This window comes from Canis lupus, chromosome 2 (assembly GCF_003254725.2).
Source record: "Canis lupus dingo isolate Sandy chromosome 2, ASM325472v2, whole genome shotgun sequence".
Classification (NCBI taxonomy): Eukaryota; Metazoa; Chordata; class Mammalia; order Carnivora; family Canidae; genus Canis; species Canis lupus.
In genome coordinates this window covers 76,714,368-76,733,468 of record NC_064244.1, presented here as the reverse complement: position 1 = coordinate 76,733,468, position 19,101 = coordinate 76,714,368, and the positions used below count along the sequence as shown (strand labels likewise).

Below are 19,101 nucleotides of genomic sequence, written 5' to 3'. Positions count from 1 at the left end.
CAGAACCATATACCACACAGAGCTATGTACCACACAGAACCAATTTCCGAACTTCAGGGCACTCCAAACACCTTCCATTTATTTCCATCAACCACAATGGCAACCAAAATATGTAATCAAGCAAAGCATGGGTATGTTTAAATTCCCACCCAACTCTAGAATTCTGAGGCAAAATTCCTAGATTTTTTAAAAAGTTAATAACACAGTGACAAAAACCAACAGATTCATTTTTCACAAACTAGTATCTGAGGTTAGTCTAATAAAACAATTCACTGGAAAAGAAAATTGGTTGTTCTTTTCTCTTTTTTGAGATTTTATTTATTCACAAGAGATATAGAGAGAGAAAGAGAGAGAGAGAGAGAGAGAGGTAGAGACATTGGTAGAGGGAGGAGAAGCAGGCTCCATGCAGGGAGCTCAATGTGGAATTTGAACCAGGGACTCCAGGATCATGCCCTGAGCCGAAGGCAAATGCTCAATCACTGAGCCACCCAGGCGTCCCCAAAATTGGTTGTTCTTAAACATAGTGTCTCTGTCTTAAGGGGGTTACAGTTTGAAACAAACCAGGCTAGTAGGTCATCAAAACCAAAAAGCAGAAAGAAGAAATGGAGTATCATTAAAAACATAAGATGGATGGCCTGGCTGGCTCAGTTGAAAGAGCCTGAAACTCTTAACCTCTAGACTGTAAGTTCAAGCACCATGTTGGGTGGAGATTAATTAAAAATAAAATCTTTAGGGCAGCCCGGGTGGTTCAGCGGTTTAGTGCCACTTTCGGTCCAGGGCCTGATCCCGGAGACCCGGGATCGAGTCCTGCATTGGGCTCCCTGCATGGAGCCTGCTTCTCCCTCTGCCTGTGTCTCTGCCCCTCTCTCTGTGTCTCTCATGAATAAATAAAATCTAATAAACAAACAAATAAGTAAGCAAATAAATAAATAAATTCTTTAAAACAAGCAAACAAACGTACATAAGACCAAGTCCAAGACTGTCCTGTCAAGGAGCAGTAAACCGAGAGGTGGGTGCAGGGACAAATCATTAAAGCTGACCCAGGGCTTAAAGGGAACTATAGCATGGAACACGACAATCAAATGGAAAGCTGTACATTCAGGCCAACAATAGGACATCTGAAGAAAGGGTGAATCATAATCTGAAAGTCTGGAGGTTTGTTCTGTCATAACTCTCAAGAGTTGCTAGAATAGCACCCAATCAGCAGAACAGCATGAGTTAGTTGGTTAGTTGCTTCGTAGGCAGAAAAAAGATAATTGGAACAGCCCACTGAGGGGCAGAACAGTAAGGGCCAAACTATCATAGATGCTTCACTGAGGTTTGATATTTTTCTATGGAGGAGAAATTTTCAATTTGTATCTAACCACTGAGGTATTACAGGCTGAGCTGACACTAGAGTTGTTTTTTTAAGATTAAAAAAAAAAAAAAGATTTTATTTATTTATTCATGAGAAACAGAGAGAGAGAGAGGCAGAGACATAGGCAGAGGGAGAAGCAGGCTCTCTGTAGGAGCCTGATGTGGGACAGGATCTCACCGCCCTCAGTCAAAGGCAGACGCTCAACTGCTAAGCCACCCAGGCATCCCCACACTAAAATTAATGACATCATCGATATGCTTAGGGAAGAACAGAGGGAATCCCATGTTCCTACAGGATGCTAAAGAGTGGGAACTATCTTAACAAATCTTGTACATCCCTGACAATCCAAATGAAGAAACTTCCAATTTAAAAAAATATCACAATGAAAATATTTCTAAGCCAGTGCTATTCCCTTCAGGATGAGTATGATTTATGCCATGCCCAAAACACATAGAGACACAAAGTCCTTCATCCCATAAACATTTACTGAGTATTTTTTATAGTTTTACAGGAATAAATACAGAGACCTGGTCACTAAACTCTAGGAATTTAAGAGATGATAAATACACAATAATTATCATAAAGCATGGTAAAGTTCAAGGTTGAAGTACGTGCATAGAGTTTTGGGAACACAGTTGAGGGAGTGATTTAACTGCCAAACACTTTTTCTATTAGTTGCTCTGTAAGACAGAAGGCTTAAAAACTGGTTTCCTGGGTACCCTGGGTGGCTCAGCGGTTTGGTGCTACCTTCAGCTCAGGGTGTGATCCTGGAGACCTGGGAGACCTGGGTCCCACGTTGGGCTCCCTGTATGGAGCCTACTTCTCCCTCTACCTGTGTCTCTGCCTCTCTCCCTCTGTGTCTCTCTCATGAATAAATAAATAAAAATCTTTACAAAAAAAAAAAAAAAAACACAAAAAACAAAAACAAAAAAACTGGTTTCCAGGGATGCCTGGGTGGCTCAGCAGTTGAGCAGTCGAGCATCTGCCTTTGGCTCAGGGTGAGATCCTGGCCCCAGGGCTGAGTCCCACATCTGGCTCCCTGCAGGGAGCCTGCTTCTCCCTCAGTCTGTGTCTGTCTTTTTCTGTCTCTCGTGAATAAATAGATAAAATCTTAAAAAAACAAAACAAAACAAAACAAAAAACTGGTTTCCAATGGGAGATTATGCAGCTTCAGTAAAACAATGACACCCCAGGTGAAGAGAACTTCTTAACTGAGGTTCAGATGCTCCCAGAATGAGTGATCAGTTAAATCGGTTCCCTTCTTTAACAACATTTCTGTTTTCTCAGCAATCTTTATGCTAGCATACCCTTTGTCCTGGGCTTTTTGAAATCAGACTTCTATCACTCCTCTATCTTTCAGTAAAACCATATTTACCAACTGCTTCAAAATTTCTCAGATTGGCCCATTCTTTCATCACTGTTATAACTTTAGTACAAGGCACCACGCTGCCCCTTCTCGGCACTGTGCTGCTTTCTGTTTTCGTAATGCATACCACCATTAGGTCAATACATCTACAAAGGTCAACTTTAGGTGTTACTCAAAAGATCAAGTGTCAGGTCCTAATGCCTCAACCCACTTCAAAGCCTCCCATGAATGCAGTTAGACCCAGGCTCCTTTTAGTTCCCAAAAAGAATGTCAACTCTCGCTTCTGAAATTTTCTTATGAAACTCCTTTAAGAATGACTTCCCCACTCTACCATCCATTTAAATTCTACATTCTTCTAGATCTAATCAAACTCCATCTCTAACTTACTGCTAAGTCTCAGGCACAGATCCCCGTTCTGAAAAATTCTATAGTCTATATCACACCATTAGCATCTACCACGGTGCCAAGTACTATTTGAAATCCTTTATATGCGTGGAAAAAAACAGATAATACAACAGACAGACCCAAGAAATAGGTACTATTATTGCTCATACTTTACTGATGGGAAAAAGCTGAGTGACGCAGAAAAGTCATTTCTCCAAAGTCACATAGCTAGGCAGTGAAAGAACCAGTTAAAACTTGGGCAATCTGACTCCAGACTCCTACATTCTTACTCACTAAGCTATGCCTGCACTTTCCAATATAAGACAACCCGGAACAGTGGGAAAAAGCAAGAGGTATGAAATTGAAAAACAAAATAAAGTTTTGGCTTTACCAGTGAACAGTCAGGTAACCCTGGGTAAGCAAAATTGAGGCAGGAAAAAATATTGTCTCTCTTAATTATGGAAAATAGTGTATACAAAAGCGTTTTAGGGGGATCCCTGGGTGGCGCAGCTGTTTGGCGTCTGCCCTTGGCCCAGGGCACGATCCTGGAGACCCGGGATCGAATCCCACGTCGGGCTCCCGGTGCATGGAGCCTGCTTCTCCCTCTGCCTATGTCTCTGCCTCTGTGTGTGTGTGTGACTATCATAAATAAATAAAAATTAAAAAAAAAAAAAAAGCGTTTTAGGGACGCCTGGGCAGCTCAGCGGTTGAGCGTCTGCCTTTGGCTCAGGGTGTGATCCTGGAATCAAGTCCTGCATCAGGCTCCTTGGTGGGCGGGGAGGGGGATGGCTGCTTCTCCCTCTGCTGTGTCTCTGCATCTCTCCCTGTATCTCTCATGAATAAATAAAAATTTTTAAAAAAACAAGTGTTTTAAAAAGCCCTATACAAATTCAAGAGACTTATTATAACAAGTTTTGTTTTTAATTAGATAATCACGTCAAGTTTAATTAGAAGCAGGAAATAATGGGGGACTACTGATGGCCATATTTTTCAACTGTGGAGAAAAATCAGTCTTCACTAAGCCATACAGAAATGAAAGCCATGCACAGAGAATCAAAGGTAAGGGATGGAAAACAAAACTGCAACTAATAGTAGCAAGGATTCTGAATTGCAAGCAGCTAAATAAAAAAGATCAGTCTGTTAGAAATGCATAAATGGAATTAAGATCAAAAGACTCATGAAGGGCAGCCTGGGTGGCTCAGTGGGTTGGCGCCACTCTTGGCCCAGGGCCTGATCCTGGAGACCCAGGATCGGGTCCCACATCGGGCTCCCTGCATGGAGCCTGCTTGTGTCTCTGCCTCTCTCTCTGTGTCTCTCATGAATAAATAAAATCTGTAAAAAAAACCAAAAACAAAAACAAAACAAAAAACAAAAAAAAGACTCATGAAATTGAAATTACTTTGAGTTGAAAATGTTAAGAATCTAAGGGTCACCGAAGAGGTTAAAAAGAAAAAGTAGGGATCCCTGGGTGGCGCAGCGGTTTGGCGCCTGCCTTTGGCCCAGGGCGCGATCCTGGAGACCCGGGATCGAATCCCACGTCGGGCTCCCGGTGCATGGAGCCTGCTTCTCCCTCTGCCTGTGTCTCTGCCCTCTCTCTCTCTGTGAGACTATCATAAATAAATAAAAATTTATAAAAAAAAAAAGAAAAAAAGAAAAAAAGAAAAAGTATAGGATATACAATGGGATCTTGGGCTATGCTCTTATTTTGGTAGAGACAGAAAGAGGAAATCACAAAGAGAGTATGACGGAGTTATACCAGACACAATGATTCCTAATGCCATGAGATAAAATTACCCTTGAATGTTTCTAAAGGTGGGGCACCTGGGTAGCTCAGTGATTGAGCATCTGTCTGAGCAGGTCACTCTCCTGGATCCAGTCTCTCATCAGTCTTCCCAGAGGGAGCCTGTCTCTCCCTCTATGTCTCTGCCTCTCTCTCTCTCTCTCATGAATAAATAAAATCTTAAAATAAAATTAAAAAAAAAAAAGTTTCTAAAGGTACCTTCTTAGAGTGAACCCAAAGTCTCTATGTAAACCCAACATGCCTGGTTTTTAATTTAGGGTTGCAAAAAAATCATTGTCACCAGATTAAGGAGGTGACTTGAATTTTATATAAAAAATAATCTTTTTATTTTTATTTTTTTTTTTAAGAAAGAATGGGTGGAGGAGAGGCAAAAGAGAGGGAGAGAATCTTAAGCAGGCTCCACGCTCAGCATGGGGCTCGATCTCACCAGCCTGATATCGTTACCTGAGCCAAAATCAAGAACTGGGATACTTGTCTGACTGAGCCACAGGTCCCCTAAAAAATATTCTTTAAACATCAGAATCATATTTAGCACAGTGTAATGCTCATACCATGAGAATGATGGTGGATCTGAGACTGATAATAATATTAACATTAGTTGAACACTTACTATGTGCCAGGCACTGTTCTAAGTGCTTAACTTGTACTAAGAGATAAGTCTCCTAACAATCTTATTGATACATTGCTTATCAATGAGGAAACTGAGACACAAAGAGATTATTTAGTGATACAAAGCTAGCAAATGACAGAATCAGGATTTAAACCCAAGTGGTCTGGTTCCAAAGTTTGTGCTCTTAACCACAATGCTCTCAAGCCTCCAGTATATGAGAAGAGATTCACGTCTCATTTCACATGCTCCAGGACACATGCTTTTTATGGAATGGCCAGGGGAAATGCCCATATTCATTCATTCACTCATTCAACTAATATTTATTGAGCATCTACCCATGTGTTTGGCTTAGAGGAAACAGAAATGAATATAAACAATTCTGGCTTTCAGGATTCTGACATTTTAATGGGGTAGATAGGTAATTTTAAAAGACCAGGTGGATACAGTGTATGTTAGAATGTGATGAGTGGTATAGAGAAAAATAAGGCAGAGAGGTAGAATTCTGAATTAGAAGAGGGAAAGGTTGCAGATGTAATTTAGGTGGTTCCATCAAACAAATGCAGTGTATGGGCCATGTTTGGACACTGACTAAAACAAACCAACTATAAAAAGTAATTCTGGGAAAAAAAAAAGTAATTTTGGAGACAACTGGGGATATATGAACATGGCCTGCATATTGGATGTTAAGGACTTACTACTTTTGTTGAAAATAATGTTAGTATGATGGCTATGTTCTCTCTACATTTATGAGTATGCTTGAAAGTTTCCAAAATAAAATGATTAAAAAACAGGAAGACATCAAGGCACTCTAACGATGACATTACAGTAAAAACCTGAGGGCAGTGAAGGAGTGAGCAAAGTGGGTTATGGGGAAAACCATCCAGGCAAAGGGAACAACTGTTTTTTAGAGACTCTGGCTTTAACTATGAGAGGGCTGGAAAGCCACTGGAAGGTTTGAATGATCTCACTTACATTTTTAAAAGTCCCACTCTCATTGCTATGTTCAAAGAACACACTGAAGGGTGGGAAGCATGAGAGGAACAGTTAGGAAATTATTGCTGTAATACGAGTGAGAGACAGTGGTGGCCTGGAAGAAAGCAGTAATAGTGGAGGTAATGATAAGAGGTCTGTTTATCGGTGTATCTTAATGCCAAAGCCAAACTAATTACTTACAGATTAGATGGAGGGGTGGGATAAATAGAAGAGACCAGCACAAAACCAATGTTTTTGGCTTCAGCAACTAGCAAGATGATATTGCCATTAACCGAGATGGAGAAGATATGGAAGACACAAAGTGTCTTGGGGAAGAGGTCAAGAATTCAGTTTTGAATATGTCAAGTTAGAAACACAAGTAGTGACACCAAATAAGTATCTATGGGAACGAGCAGTTAGGAAGGAAGTATGGGCTAAATTTATAGACTGTAAATTAGTATAGCTTTGACAGTGAAAAGAATTACCAAGTGAAATGTAGATAGAAAAGACAAGAGGGGCACCTGGCTAGCTCAGTTAGAAGAGCATGAGATTCTTGATCTTGGCATCATGAGTCTGAGCCCCACATCAGGTATACAGATTACAAAAAAGCAAAACAAAACAAAGCCTTAAAAAAAAAAAAAAAAAAAGAAAAAAAGAGGCCTAAGGTCTAATCCTGGGGTACTGTAACATTATCCAGAGATGAGAGATTGGCAACCCTTAGGAAACTGAGAAAAAATGGAGAGTGACATTGGAAGAAAATCAGGAAGATGTGCTGACCTAGAAGACAAGCGAAGAAAGTGTCCAAGGCAAGTAGGGGTCCTTGACAGTGTCAAATGCGAGTGGAAGACTAACAAGTAAGTTAAGGACTATGAATGGACTACTAAAATTTACAATATGAAGGTGCACTGGTGACACTGACAGGTAAAGTAATTCAAGTAAGGTGGTTGAGAGTAATGTATGACAAAAGTGGGTTTAAAAAAATAAGAAAGGAGCATCCCGCTGGCTCAGTCAGTAAAGCAAGAGACTCCTGATCTCAGGGTTATGAGTTCAAGCCCCACAGTGGGTATAGAGCTTAAGGAGAATTAAAAAAAAAAAGGCAGGCGGGGGAAGATTGTAGATAGCAAGTTACAAATAACTCATACTTTAAAACTGCATTTTTCTTGTTATTTTGTTAGTATAGCTAAATTGTCATGTTAATTATATGTATGACAGGATTCTACTACCATAAGAGGTAGAGAAAATTAATATGGTTTCACAGAAGTAAAAGGAAAAAGGATTTCAAAAGAAAAAGTTAACCATTAATAAGGTTATAGAAAAAGGTCTTCAGGCTTATTACCACTTACAGGTTGATAACCTATCTATTATCAGGCAAATTCTGTTGCAACATAAGATAATGGGTAGCGGGCAGCCCCGGTGGCGCAGCGGTTTGGCGCCGCCTGCAGCCTGGGGTATGATCCTGGAGACCCAGGATCGGGTCCCACATCGGGCTCCCTGTGTGGAGCCTGCTTCTCCCTCTGCCTGTGTCTCTGCCTCTCTCTCTATGAATAAAAAAAAAAAGGAAAAAGAAAAAAGAAAAAAAAAAAAGATAATGGGTAGCCTGAGTGGCTCATCAGGAGCTCATCCTGGAGACCTGGGATCAATTCCCACCTTCAGGCTCCCTGCATGGAGCCTGCTTCTCCCTCTGCCTGTCTCTGCCCCTTTCTCTATTTCTCATGAATAAATAAATAAAACCTTTAAAAAAACAAAACAAGGGGCAGCCCTGGTGGCGCAGCGGTTTGGCGCCACCTGCAGCCTGGGGTGTGATCCTGGAGACCTGGGATTAAGTCCCACATCGGGCTCCCTGCATGGAGCTTGCTTCTCCCTCTCCCTGTGTCTCTGCCTCTCTCTCTGTGTCTATGAATAAATAAATAAAATCTTTTTTTTTTTAAAAAAAAAGAGAATTCCAGGAAATGTTCCTAAATATTAAACCTGGAGTGAAAATATGCTGCTTAGCAATAAGCATCATCTACTCTGAGGAGAGCAGTATGGTAAGGAAAGAAAAAAGATGGGAGAAGATATGGTCTCCAGCTACCAGAGTAAAGACTGGTAAAAGTGACATATGTTTCCATCTTTAAATGAATCCTACATGCATTTCTAGCTCAGAGCTGTATCTGTGGGTCATATTCAGGGCAGATAAAACACAAATAAAATCAGGATTTAATTTCAAACTTTGTGCTTTTATAGTTCCCTTTTCTTTTGCATCATTTCACTGACTCTTTAACTGGGTGCTCTGAAGAGCACCAAGTGCTTTTCTGAAAATGTGGCTTTTGGGCTGAAACCTCAGCAATTATAATTGCATGCCTCAATAATGCCAATAAATATTGGTACTGAGCAAGTATCAGGACAATGTGCATGCAATATAAAAATTGTAGGAATTGGGCAACCCGGGTGGCTCAGCGGTTTAGCGCCGCTTTCAGCCCAGGGACGAGTCCCAACATCAGGCTCAGGCTTCCTACCTGGAGCCTGTTTCTCCCTCTGCCTGTGTCTCTGCCTTTCTCTATCTGTGTCTCTCATGAATAAATAAAATCTTTAAAAACAAAACAAAAACAAAAAGAGATCTCACATAAACAAACTACAAAGTCTGTGAATTATAAATTTGAAAAAATTAATATACCTGCCCGAATCCACAAATTAGCACATAGGACAGTCTAAATGATCAGTCTAGATATTTTTAAGTAGCAACTTTTTATTTTTATTTTTTTAAAGATTTTATTTATGTATTCATGAGAAACATAGAGAGGCAGAGACACAGGCAGAAAGAGAAGCAGACTCCATGCAGAAAGCCCGACATGGGACTCGATCCCAGAACACTGGGATCATGCCCGGAGCCAAAGGCAGATGCCCAACCACTGAGCCACCCAAATGCCAGCCTCCCCCCGCCCCCCCCGCTTTTTTAAAGATTTTATTTCTTTGAGAGAGTGTGCACACATGAATGGGGTGGAGGGGCCAAGGGAAAGGGAGAAGCAGACTCCCTGCTGTGCAGGGAGGCCGATGTGGGGCTTGATCCCAGGTCCCTGGGATCATGACCTGAGCCAAAGACAGATGCTTAACTGACTGAGCCACCCAGGTGCTCCAAGTAGCAACTTTTTAGAAATGAATTACTACCAAAATTCTCCCAGAATTTTACATTAAATGTTTAAATGATGAAAATATTATACTGTTTCTTTGTAGACGTTTATAGAAACCTGTATTCTCTTATGTTTCAAACTCTAAATAAAAAATAATGTAGGGGATCCCTGGGTGGCTCAGCGGTTTAGTGCCTGCCTTTGGCCCAGGGCATGATCCTGGAGACCCGGGATCGGGTCCCACGTCGGGCTCCTTGCATGGAGCCTGCTTCTCACTCTGCCTGTGTCTCTGCCTCTCCCTCTCTTTCATGAATAAATAAAATATTAAAAAAAATAAAATAGGGCAGCCCCAGTGGCACAGGGGTTTAGTGCCGCCTGCAGCCCAGGGTGTGATCCTGGGGATCCGGGATTGAGTCCCATGTTGGGCTCCCTGCATGGAGCCTGCTTCCTCCTCTGCCTGTGTCTCTGCATCTCTCTCTCTGCGTCTCTCATGAATAAATAAATAAAATATTAAAAAAAAAGATAAAATAAAAAATAAATAAATAAAATAAAAAAGAATGTATACCAGTCACCTCATACCAATTAAGAATAACTAGTATCAAAAAATCAGAAAAACAGAGGTTGATGAGGCCATGCAGAAATTAGAACCCTTGTGCACTGTTGGCTGCAATGTAAAATGATATAGCCGCTGGGGGGGAAAGTATGGCAGTTCCTCAAAAAATAAAAACTAGAATTATCATATCACCTAGCAATTCCACTTCTTGGTATATACTTGCAAAGAACTGAAAGCAGGGTTTCAAAGAGATGTTACACTGTTCATAGCAGCATTATTCACAATAGTCAAAATGTGAAAGTCAACTTAAGTGTTCATTAACAGACAAATGGAGGAGTAAAATGTAGTACATATAACAAAAGAATACTATTCAGCCTTAAAAAGAAGGAAATTCTAACATGTGACAATAAGGATGAACTCTGAAGGACATTATGCTAAATGAAATAACCCAGTCACTAAAAGGTAAAGACTGTATGATTCCAATTACATGAAGTGCTTAGAGTACTCAAAATCATAGAGACAGAAAGTAGAATAGTGGTGGCCAGGTGGAAAAGGGATTTCTTATTTTAGAGGTACAGAGCTGCAATTTTACAAGAAGAGTTCTAGAAATAGATGGTGGTGATGTTTGCACATTACAAATATATTTAACTCCACTGAACTATACACTTAAAAATGGCTAAGATAGTACATCATCTTGTGTTTATGTGTATTTTACCACAGTGAAAGAAAGAAAACATTAAAATTTAAAAAATAATGAGAGCTAACAGGACATAAAATTTAATGCTAAATATTCTAGCAATTGACATGGTGAAAAGAATTACTCTAGCAAGCTCTTACAAGAGTTAACATCTGGACGCCTGGTTAACATGTGGATTTTTCAAAATTTTATTTATTTATTCATGGAAGATACAGAGAGAGAAAGAGGCAGAGACATAGGCAGAGGGAGAAGCAGACTCCCCGCAGGGAACCCAAACATATTCTACTGTGGATTTTTTTCAAAAAGAAACTATAATGGAAATACAAAAAGGAAAACATAATGAACCCCCCCCCCCCAAAAAAAACCAAACCCTACAAAAAGGCTTTTATTCTTAGTTCAGCTACATGTTCTCCTTCTTGAATATTTACTCTTTCTCCTTTCTCATGAGAAAAGGGCTAAGGGAATAACAGATATCTGTACTTTAAAGTCTAGGCCAACAGCTCATACCTGATGTCCACTCTAAGTTTAGGGTAATACTGAGACACGTATTTCCTGATGAGACTGTAGGAAGCTTCTTTAGGTTCACAAAGGCGAGTAAAGGCCAATGGGAGGATATCTTCCAACTTTACTTGTGGTTCAGGATCCACTGCAGTGCTTCTGTTCTGAAATATATAATATCAAAAATTATCATTATTACAGAACATAGAGTTCTCTGTTCAAATGCTTCTATATTCAACTCAAGGGCCTTCTTAATTTAGGACTGACTGCCCAATCAACTAACTTGTAGAAAACTATCACTTTTTTCCACATGCAAATAAATACGACACAGGGGTATAATGGCACTTGTGTGGCAACTTGAGATAAGAATTTTGGACTGTAAGTTAAAAATATGTATTAAAAATGAAAAGAGGAATACCTGGGTGGCTCAGTTGGCTAAGTGCCTGACTCTTGATTTTGGCTCAGGTCATGATCTCAAGAAAGTGAGTCTGATCCCCAATGGCGCTCCACACTGGGTGTGGAGCTTGCTTAATATTCTTTCTCTTGCTCTGCCCCTTCCCAATACCCCCCTCAACTCTCTCCCTGTCTCTAAATAAAAACAATTTTTTAAAAAAGTGACTTTAAAGGTCCTAGTTTATTCTTAGCCTTCAGTAACAAAGAATAAAGAGGATCATGCAGCACCAAAAAGCACGATACAAAAGTTCATTTCATTCAAAGTTATAGGAGAAAAGTACAAAAATCTTTAGAGTTGCAAAAACATAGATGTAGAGGAATAGTCATGATTTCAGTTACTGACATAGAGGAAATACTACATATTTCACTTTATTATTGTACAAATACTTTCCATAAAGGAAATAATGGATCTCAAGGAGGAAAAGTGTTAGTATGTACAAAAAAGAAAGAAAAAAAAGGAGAGAGAGGAAGAGAGGAAGGGGGGGAGGGAAAGGAAGGAAAAGAAAAGATAAAATAAAAGAGAAAAAAAAGGCAGGCAGGCTGTGGCACTGGATATAGTTTTGGGGTCTAATATTGGGTAAAGAGGTACTTATATGCCCTTTTTAGTTAGAAGATATTTCATTAAAAGTAATATTAATTCATACAACTGCTCACAATTCAACGTATGGCAGTTAAGTACACAGGGTTGGATTTATACACTGCCTGTTTTCAACTCACTAGCTGGCTGATAATGAGTAAATCATTTACAACTTCTTTGGGCTTTAGTAGAAAGGCTGCACTCTGCATAGTGCCTGGCACACAGTGAATACTCAATGCTACTATTTTTAGTAGAAGAAATAGTTTTACAGTGCTCAAACTGTGGTATGGACTTCTTACCTTTCTGTTTCTGGATTTCTGAGGTGTTTTTCTTGATTTTTGGACCACAATAAAACTCCCAGAAGCACCTTTTCCTTTTACCTAAGGTAAATTAATTTTAGTTACAATAACCAATATTTTTATTTTAAATTATTCTGGTATTAATATTTATTAATACTAATTAATACTAGGTCTAAGCAAAGTACAGGGCATGGTGATAAAAGAACTGATGTAAAGTGCTGTTCAACCCTTCAGAGAAAAAAACAATGGATAGATTGAAAGACTTGGGATTGAATCCTATTTATCGTACCATCTAGCCATTTAATATTGGACAACCCCGAAGAGCTCCTGAGCTTTTGTTTCCTCATCTACAAAACTGGAAAGAATGCTACTCTGATACCAGGTTAAATAGTCTACGAACTTTCCACCCCCCAAGAAAGTACCACGAATAAAGGGACAATCTCTTGGGGAAAATGAGAAAACCGCTATCTTGAAAGGAAGGTCATTCCTTGGCACAAGTTTACAGCCTACTACTGTTTCCCAGATCGCCCATCAGTGATTATTACTGCACATGGGAATAGCTATGTAATTAATCCTTAGCCACCCCATACGATGGTATATATGTCTTAATACAGATTTCCAGTTTACAAAGCACTTTCATACAACTTTAAAGCTGATTTGCACTAACTGGAGTCCTCCCCACCTTAGCTTTGTGCTACTGTGAATGTAGCAATCAAGGTGAAATGCTTTCAGCCTATAAACTATTGTTTAAAGCATCAAACTGAGGTCAGCCTACAAGGCAAGAACAGGTCATAAAGCATATTTCATAAAGAAAAACAAAGCCAATTCAAGCTGTGCTGACATACACTATGACAGAGGACAAGTCTATGGTTTTAATTACATTGGTTAAAATAATACCTTTTAATCAGTGACTGTTTTAAAGGCTCTATAAATATCAATTATACAACATTTTGAGAAAGCTTTAACAAGCTCCACAGCAGGAATCTGCTTTCCTCACTGATGGGTCTTGAAACACCTGGCACCCAGGAACAATATATATATTTGTGGAATGAAGTACTTGCTGAAAGTTACTAATCAGAATTTAAATGCCTGAGTTGCACAAAATTCTGTATTAATCAAATTGTGCAGAAAAGTATGAAAGAAAGGCAACAGGATTCTCGGAATGCAGTTAACTAGGTCCTCTGAACCATTTTTGCCACTACTGTGGAATCACAGTAGTTACTGATTTCTGAAGATGATTTAAGATAAAAGTCCATTCCAACTTTTAAGTCTTTATAATTCTAAGTAATATTTTGATGTACTATGCAAAATAATATGGATTTATGCCTCAAATCAATACTGGTTTCAGTACTAGTCTCAATTTACTCAGGTTTCTCTGATGCTCCTAACAAGTTTCAACAGTTTCAGATATTGTTAAGTTAATGTGAGCTTGGGGCAGCCTAGGTGACTCAGCAGTTTAGTGCCTGCCTTCGGCCCAGGGCGTGATCCTGGAGACTCGGGATCGGGTCCCACGTCGGGCTCCTTGCATGGAGCCTGCTTCTCCCTCTGCCTGTCTCTCTCTCTCTCTCTCTCTGTCTCTCATGAATATAAAAATAAAATCTTAAAAAAAAAAAAGTTAATGTGAACCTATTTACAAATTTGTAACGGCAATAAGTCTAGTCATGTAAGTTAGCCTTTAAAAGTAACAAAGACAAGAGTAATTCTTTTTTGCTGCTGCAATAAAATGATTCCTTAACCCCATCTCTCATATTCAGTACTACATGTCTCAAGCATAAGTGGCCCAAAGAAAATCCAATTATGGGGCACCTAGGTGGCTCTGTTGGTTAAGCATCTGACTCTCGATTTCAGTTCAGGTCATGATCTCAAGACATAGAAAGCCTAAATATTATTGTGAACTTACAGCTAATAGATGTTGAAATGATCTCATCCCCAATAATTGTTTTAATACCTGTTTGATGACACCTCTATTTAATTCTCTTTTTAGTGCTTGTTTAAGGAGGTAGCCCCTTCTCTCCAGCTCCAGAGAAGGGTACTTATGGATAATATATTTTCGAATAGCAACCACTGACGCACCACTCTTCTGGAAGCATGCCTAGAAAAAAGATTTACCAAACTATACATTACTTTATACTAGCCATTTTTCATTAGACAGAGAATCTGACACACGTTTTCAAAATTATTTTGGAGGTGAACTCAACAAAGGATGATAAAAATGGCAGGGAAGAACGAATAGTATTTCAGGTAACTTCTGTTCATCATAGCTGTTGAAAAACACAATTATAGTATTTTTGGAACAATAATTTTAACTTAGTTCAAAACAGGCAAAGAGAAAATACAACATGTGAACATTTTGTCTATCAAGGAAGAATCTTTTTCCATTTTAATTCTATTCTATATTTAAAAGACATCTTCAGCGCTGAAAGGAAGATAACAGAACCTTTTTATTACTTGTAGGATTACAGATCTGGTTCATTTTATGGAATGAGCTTTAGCAAACTAGGACCAATGTTTCTCTGTAGGCTTTGTGTGAAGGTCAGCAAAGAATATAAACAAAGAAAATCTGAATAAATGGCATAAAACTGGTTTACAGATGGCAAAATCTTGACCAGAGTTCTGGGTAACAATGAGAGCATTCGATTGAGACGTAAAATGCCCTCTTTTGTTTCCATCTAATTTAGTTATATTCCATTTGATTAATGCCCATGAAGACTTAAGTAGGTCATTAAGTCATGAAAGTGGCAAATTTTTTTCAAATGCTTCACATTTTGAAGCCCACATAAGGAGCATCCATTATCTGTGTAATGGGCTAGTCCACCAATTTTGTATTAGCATTGTCTATAAACTGAATGTGGCACTTATTCTTATTGGACAAAGATCTGGGGACGCCTGGGTGGCTCAGCGGTTTAGCAGCTGCCTTCAGCTCAGAGCGTGATTCCAGGGTTCTGGGATCGAGTCCTGCATTGGGCTCCCGGAAGGGAGCCTGCTTCTCCCTCTGCCTATGTCTCTGCCCACCCCTACCCCCGTGTGTCTCTTATGAATAAATAAATAAAACCTTCAAAAAAAATCTGGCTGAATGTTATTTTATATACTCTGATGACAAAGAAAAACTGTACAAGATAAAACAAAGTTGTGTTAATATGATTCATCTACTTACTTCAAGTAAGTATCTCTGATCTATCACAACCTATTGAAGTTTACTCCTGATCTTCTAAGAAGATACAAACAATTCCATGCACCACCAAACTGACACTGAGATGGAAGAAGACATCAGGACTCCCGATTTATTCACAAAATGGTATCAATGGTTTAAAATCATGATTTGTTACACTGTATGGAACACACACACATATACCCCTTGTTTTATACAAATATGCATATCAGGTTCAAACTATTCTTTAGGCATAATTATACTGTTCTAATTTCTGTTTCACTATTTTAAAATTTTAGTCCCTTCTCCAACCTCACTGTTACCCTACTCTCCTCCAGACCTAGGCTGAGAGGTCCATGATCTGAAATCCTGGGAGAAAGGCTATACAAAGGAATAAGATCTCACTATAGTCAAGCTATCTAGACCAAAAAGTCTTAAGGAGTTGAGAGCACTTGAAAGAGTACACGGAGAGGCCTGAGGGCAAACCCTTTTTCAGTTTTATGTGTCAGTGGTGTGTGTTCTCAAATTCTGAGAATGTCCACTAGGCTGCTTCTTCCTCTGTACACCACCCTGGCTCACATTGGTCTTTAACCCTCTTTCCCCAATTTTGACTCAGATCCCTAGCAACAAGGTCCTTAAAAGGAGGGCATCTTGTTAATTTGCATGATGAGATGATAAGAAGAGCTAGTGAGATTATCACCTCATCATGAGAATTAACAAGGCAAAAGTAACCAGAAAAACTTTAAAAAGGCAAGGTCAGATTACAAGATGACCTTAAAAATTAAAATAAGAAAGCTAGGGATGTCTGGGTGGCTCAGTGGTTGAGTGCCTGCCTTTGGCTTAAGGCATGATCCTGGGGTCCCGGATCAAGTCCCACATCGGGCTCCTTGTGGGGAGCCTGCTTCTCCCTCTGCCTGTGTCTCTGCCTCTCTCTCTCTCTCATGAATAAATAAACTCTTAAAAAAAAATAAAAAAGCTAGGACTCATAAGCTAATGGGAGTCAGTAGATTACAGCAAAGTCATGAAGTTGGGCAAGAAGAACTTTTGGTGACAAAGCAAAGTAGTAAGGTTTCTAAAAGGGTATCTTAGAGTTCAGGTGAGAAAGCTACCTACTACCAGTATTAGACACTCAGCTTTGAAATGGAGCTAAAGACAGTGTATTTATTTTAAAATAAAAATCTTCTACGCTATTCAATTACTCAGTCACAATCAGACCTTTTAAGGGCAAAGATGACCCTGTTTGTTTCATTCTCCACTATTTCCCTATCAAGTTTACTGATAAAGAGAAGTTAGTCCTTAAATGCTTACTGAATGAATTAAAGGTTCAGCCTTCAAATAAATACCATATTTAACCAATAAACTGAGCAAAACAAAACAAAACTGGTTAAAAATACTTGCTATTTGAAGTAATCTAAATTAAAAAAATTTACAGCGCTCACCGAAAGTGATTTTCTTAAAAAAAAAAAAGCATAAACTTCATAATGGCTTTCTTATATTTAAATATCTTTTAGGAAGCAGAGCAAGATTTTTCATGTCTGGACAGGAATATGCCATTTTCAAATAATCCAAAGACGAACAAAATAAATCTAAGATGAACTGCTTATAATAAAAACTTGCCTTAATGGCCTCAGTTAGGATTGCATCCATCTTGGGACGTGGGGAGGAAGCCATCGGTGTTTGTTTCTGGGCCCTGGCTAGCTGGCTGGCAGAAAGGGTAGCCCAGGAAGGTATTGTTTTTTTCACTTTCTTCTCCTTTTCTTTAGACTGATCTTTCTCACTTTAAAACAAAGAATTGTTATTATGCAAAGTAAACTGTATAGAAAGAGGTATAAAGTCAGAAAGAAGAATAGACGAAGGAAGGATAATAATTAATGTTTTATTTCCACACTAAAGTGATACCTTAAATGAGCAAATTTTTACAAAATAAAACCTTAAAAATTTTTGAATACTAAAAATGGACCAAAAAGGTGTTTTCTCTTAGGTGCAGGAGAGAGGAGTCAGATAAATGAGCACTGGTATGAAAGGCCAGTCCACTAAAGAAATGAGAATTTCAAAATGAATTCTAGGAAACATGTCATTCAGCAAAATGAGAAGTTGGAAGACCTGGGTTTGGGTTTTTGCTCTAACATTTATTACTACATGACCTTGGCAGGTGACCTGACTCTCAGCCTCCTCAGCTGTCAGACAGTAATATAAGGCCAAATATTTTACAAGTTGTTGGAAGAATTAGGAGATTATATTTGTAAAACCAATTTTGTGAGCCGTAAAGTATTCCATGAATTGTATTCCAAATAACCACAGCACTCCATGGACCCGAAATACAAGGTAGCTGCTAAAAATCCCACAGAACTTAAATCTATAAAGGATTTCCTGAGGACTACACCCAAAGGTATAGTTACTACTAAGTTATTCTTTTATTTAAAAAGTAATTCCTAACTGTTCTGAACAACCATGAAAAGAACAGAATGCAACCAGGTGTCCTACAAAAAACAAAAACAAAAACAAAACACTTCAAATTAAAAAAGAGGGACTCCTGAGTGGCTCAGTGGTTGAGTGTCTGCCTTTGGTTCAGGGTGCGATCCTGGGTCTGGGGATTTTTTTTTTTTTTTTTTTTGAAGGGTCTGGGGACTGAGTCCCGCATCAGGCTCCCTGCAGGGAGCCTGCTTCTCCCTCTGCCTGTGTCTCTGCCTCTCTCTCTGGGTCTCTCATGAATAAATAAAACAAATCTTAAAAAAAAAAAAAATTTTTTAAAAAGAATTGCTGGGACACCTGGGTGGCTGTCAGTTAAGCATCTGCCTTTGGCTCAGGCCATGATCCCGAGGTCCCAGGATCAAGCCCTGCGTTGGGCTCCCTGCTCATCAGGGCACCTGCTTGTCCCTCTCGTCACCCCCGCCCCACTTGTGCATACTCTAATAAATAATAAATAAAATCTTTAAAAGAAAATAAAAGTAAAAAAGAATTGCCACCAGTCTACAGATTATGAGTAGCAAATTTCACTTTCAGTTCTCAAAGTCACCCTCCAAATGATGAATAAATACTCTATCAAATATACACAGAGTTTAGGTGACTCTGGCAATGGCTGATACAGATTAATGTTTTCTAACATAAGCATATAAAAACAACTCACAGAGGCAAAGGCAGGAATAAAATGGTGAAGTGTTTCCCAGGTCAGATTTTGAGAGTCATGTTTCATTTCTTACTGAAATTATGTCAATGATTAAAATATCAGATACTCCCACAATGAATTCTAAGCATAAAAAAAAAAAATCCCAAAGGCAAAAA

General features: G+C 39.1%; 1 protein-coding gene across 21 annotated transcripts in view; it reads right to left on the bottom strand.

Moving 5' to 3' along the window:
• Nucleotides 1–19,101, bottom strand: part of HP1BP3 (heterochromatin protein 1 binding protein 3) — a 41,684-nt gene that overhangs the window by 13,236 nt on the left and 9,347 nt on the right. For all 21 annotated transcript variants that reach the window (XR_007408609.1, XR_007408629.1, XM_025446843.3 and 18 more), the window contains 4 exons: nucleotides 17,437–17,596; nucleotides 14,620–14,763; nucleotides 12,672–12,752; nucleotides 11,352–11,506 (listed from right to left, as the gene is read on the bottom strand). Coding sequence is in view for 19 of the 21 variants with exons in the window: in XM_025446843.3 (XP_025302628.1) it covers nucleotides 11,352–11,506; nucleotides 12,672–12,752; nucleotides 14,620–14,763; nucleotides 17,437–17,596 (540 nt within the window). In the remaining 2 variants the exon portion in view is untranslated. The remainder of the gene's footprint in view (nucleotides 1–11,351; nucleotides 11,507–12,671; nucleotides 12,753–14,619; nucleotides 14,764–17,436; nucleotides 17,597–19,101) is intronic.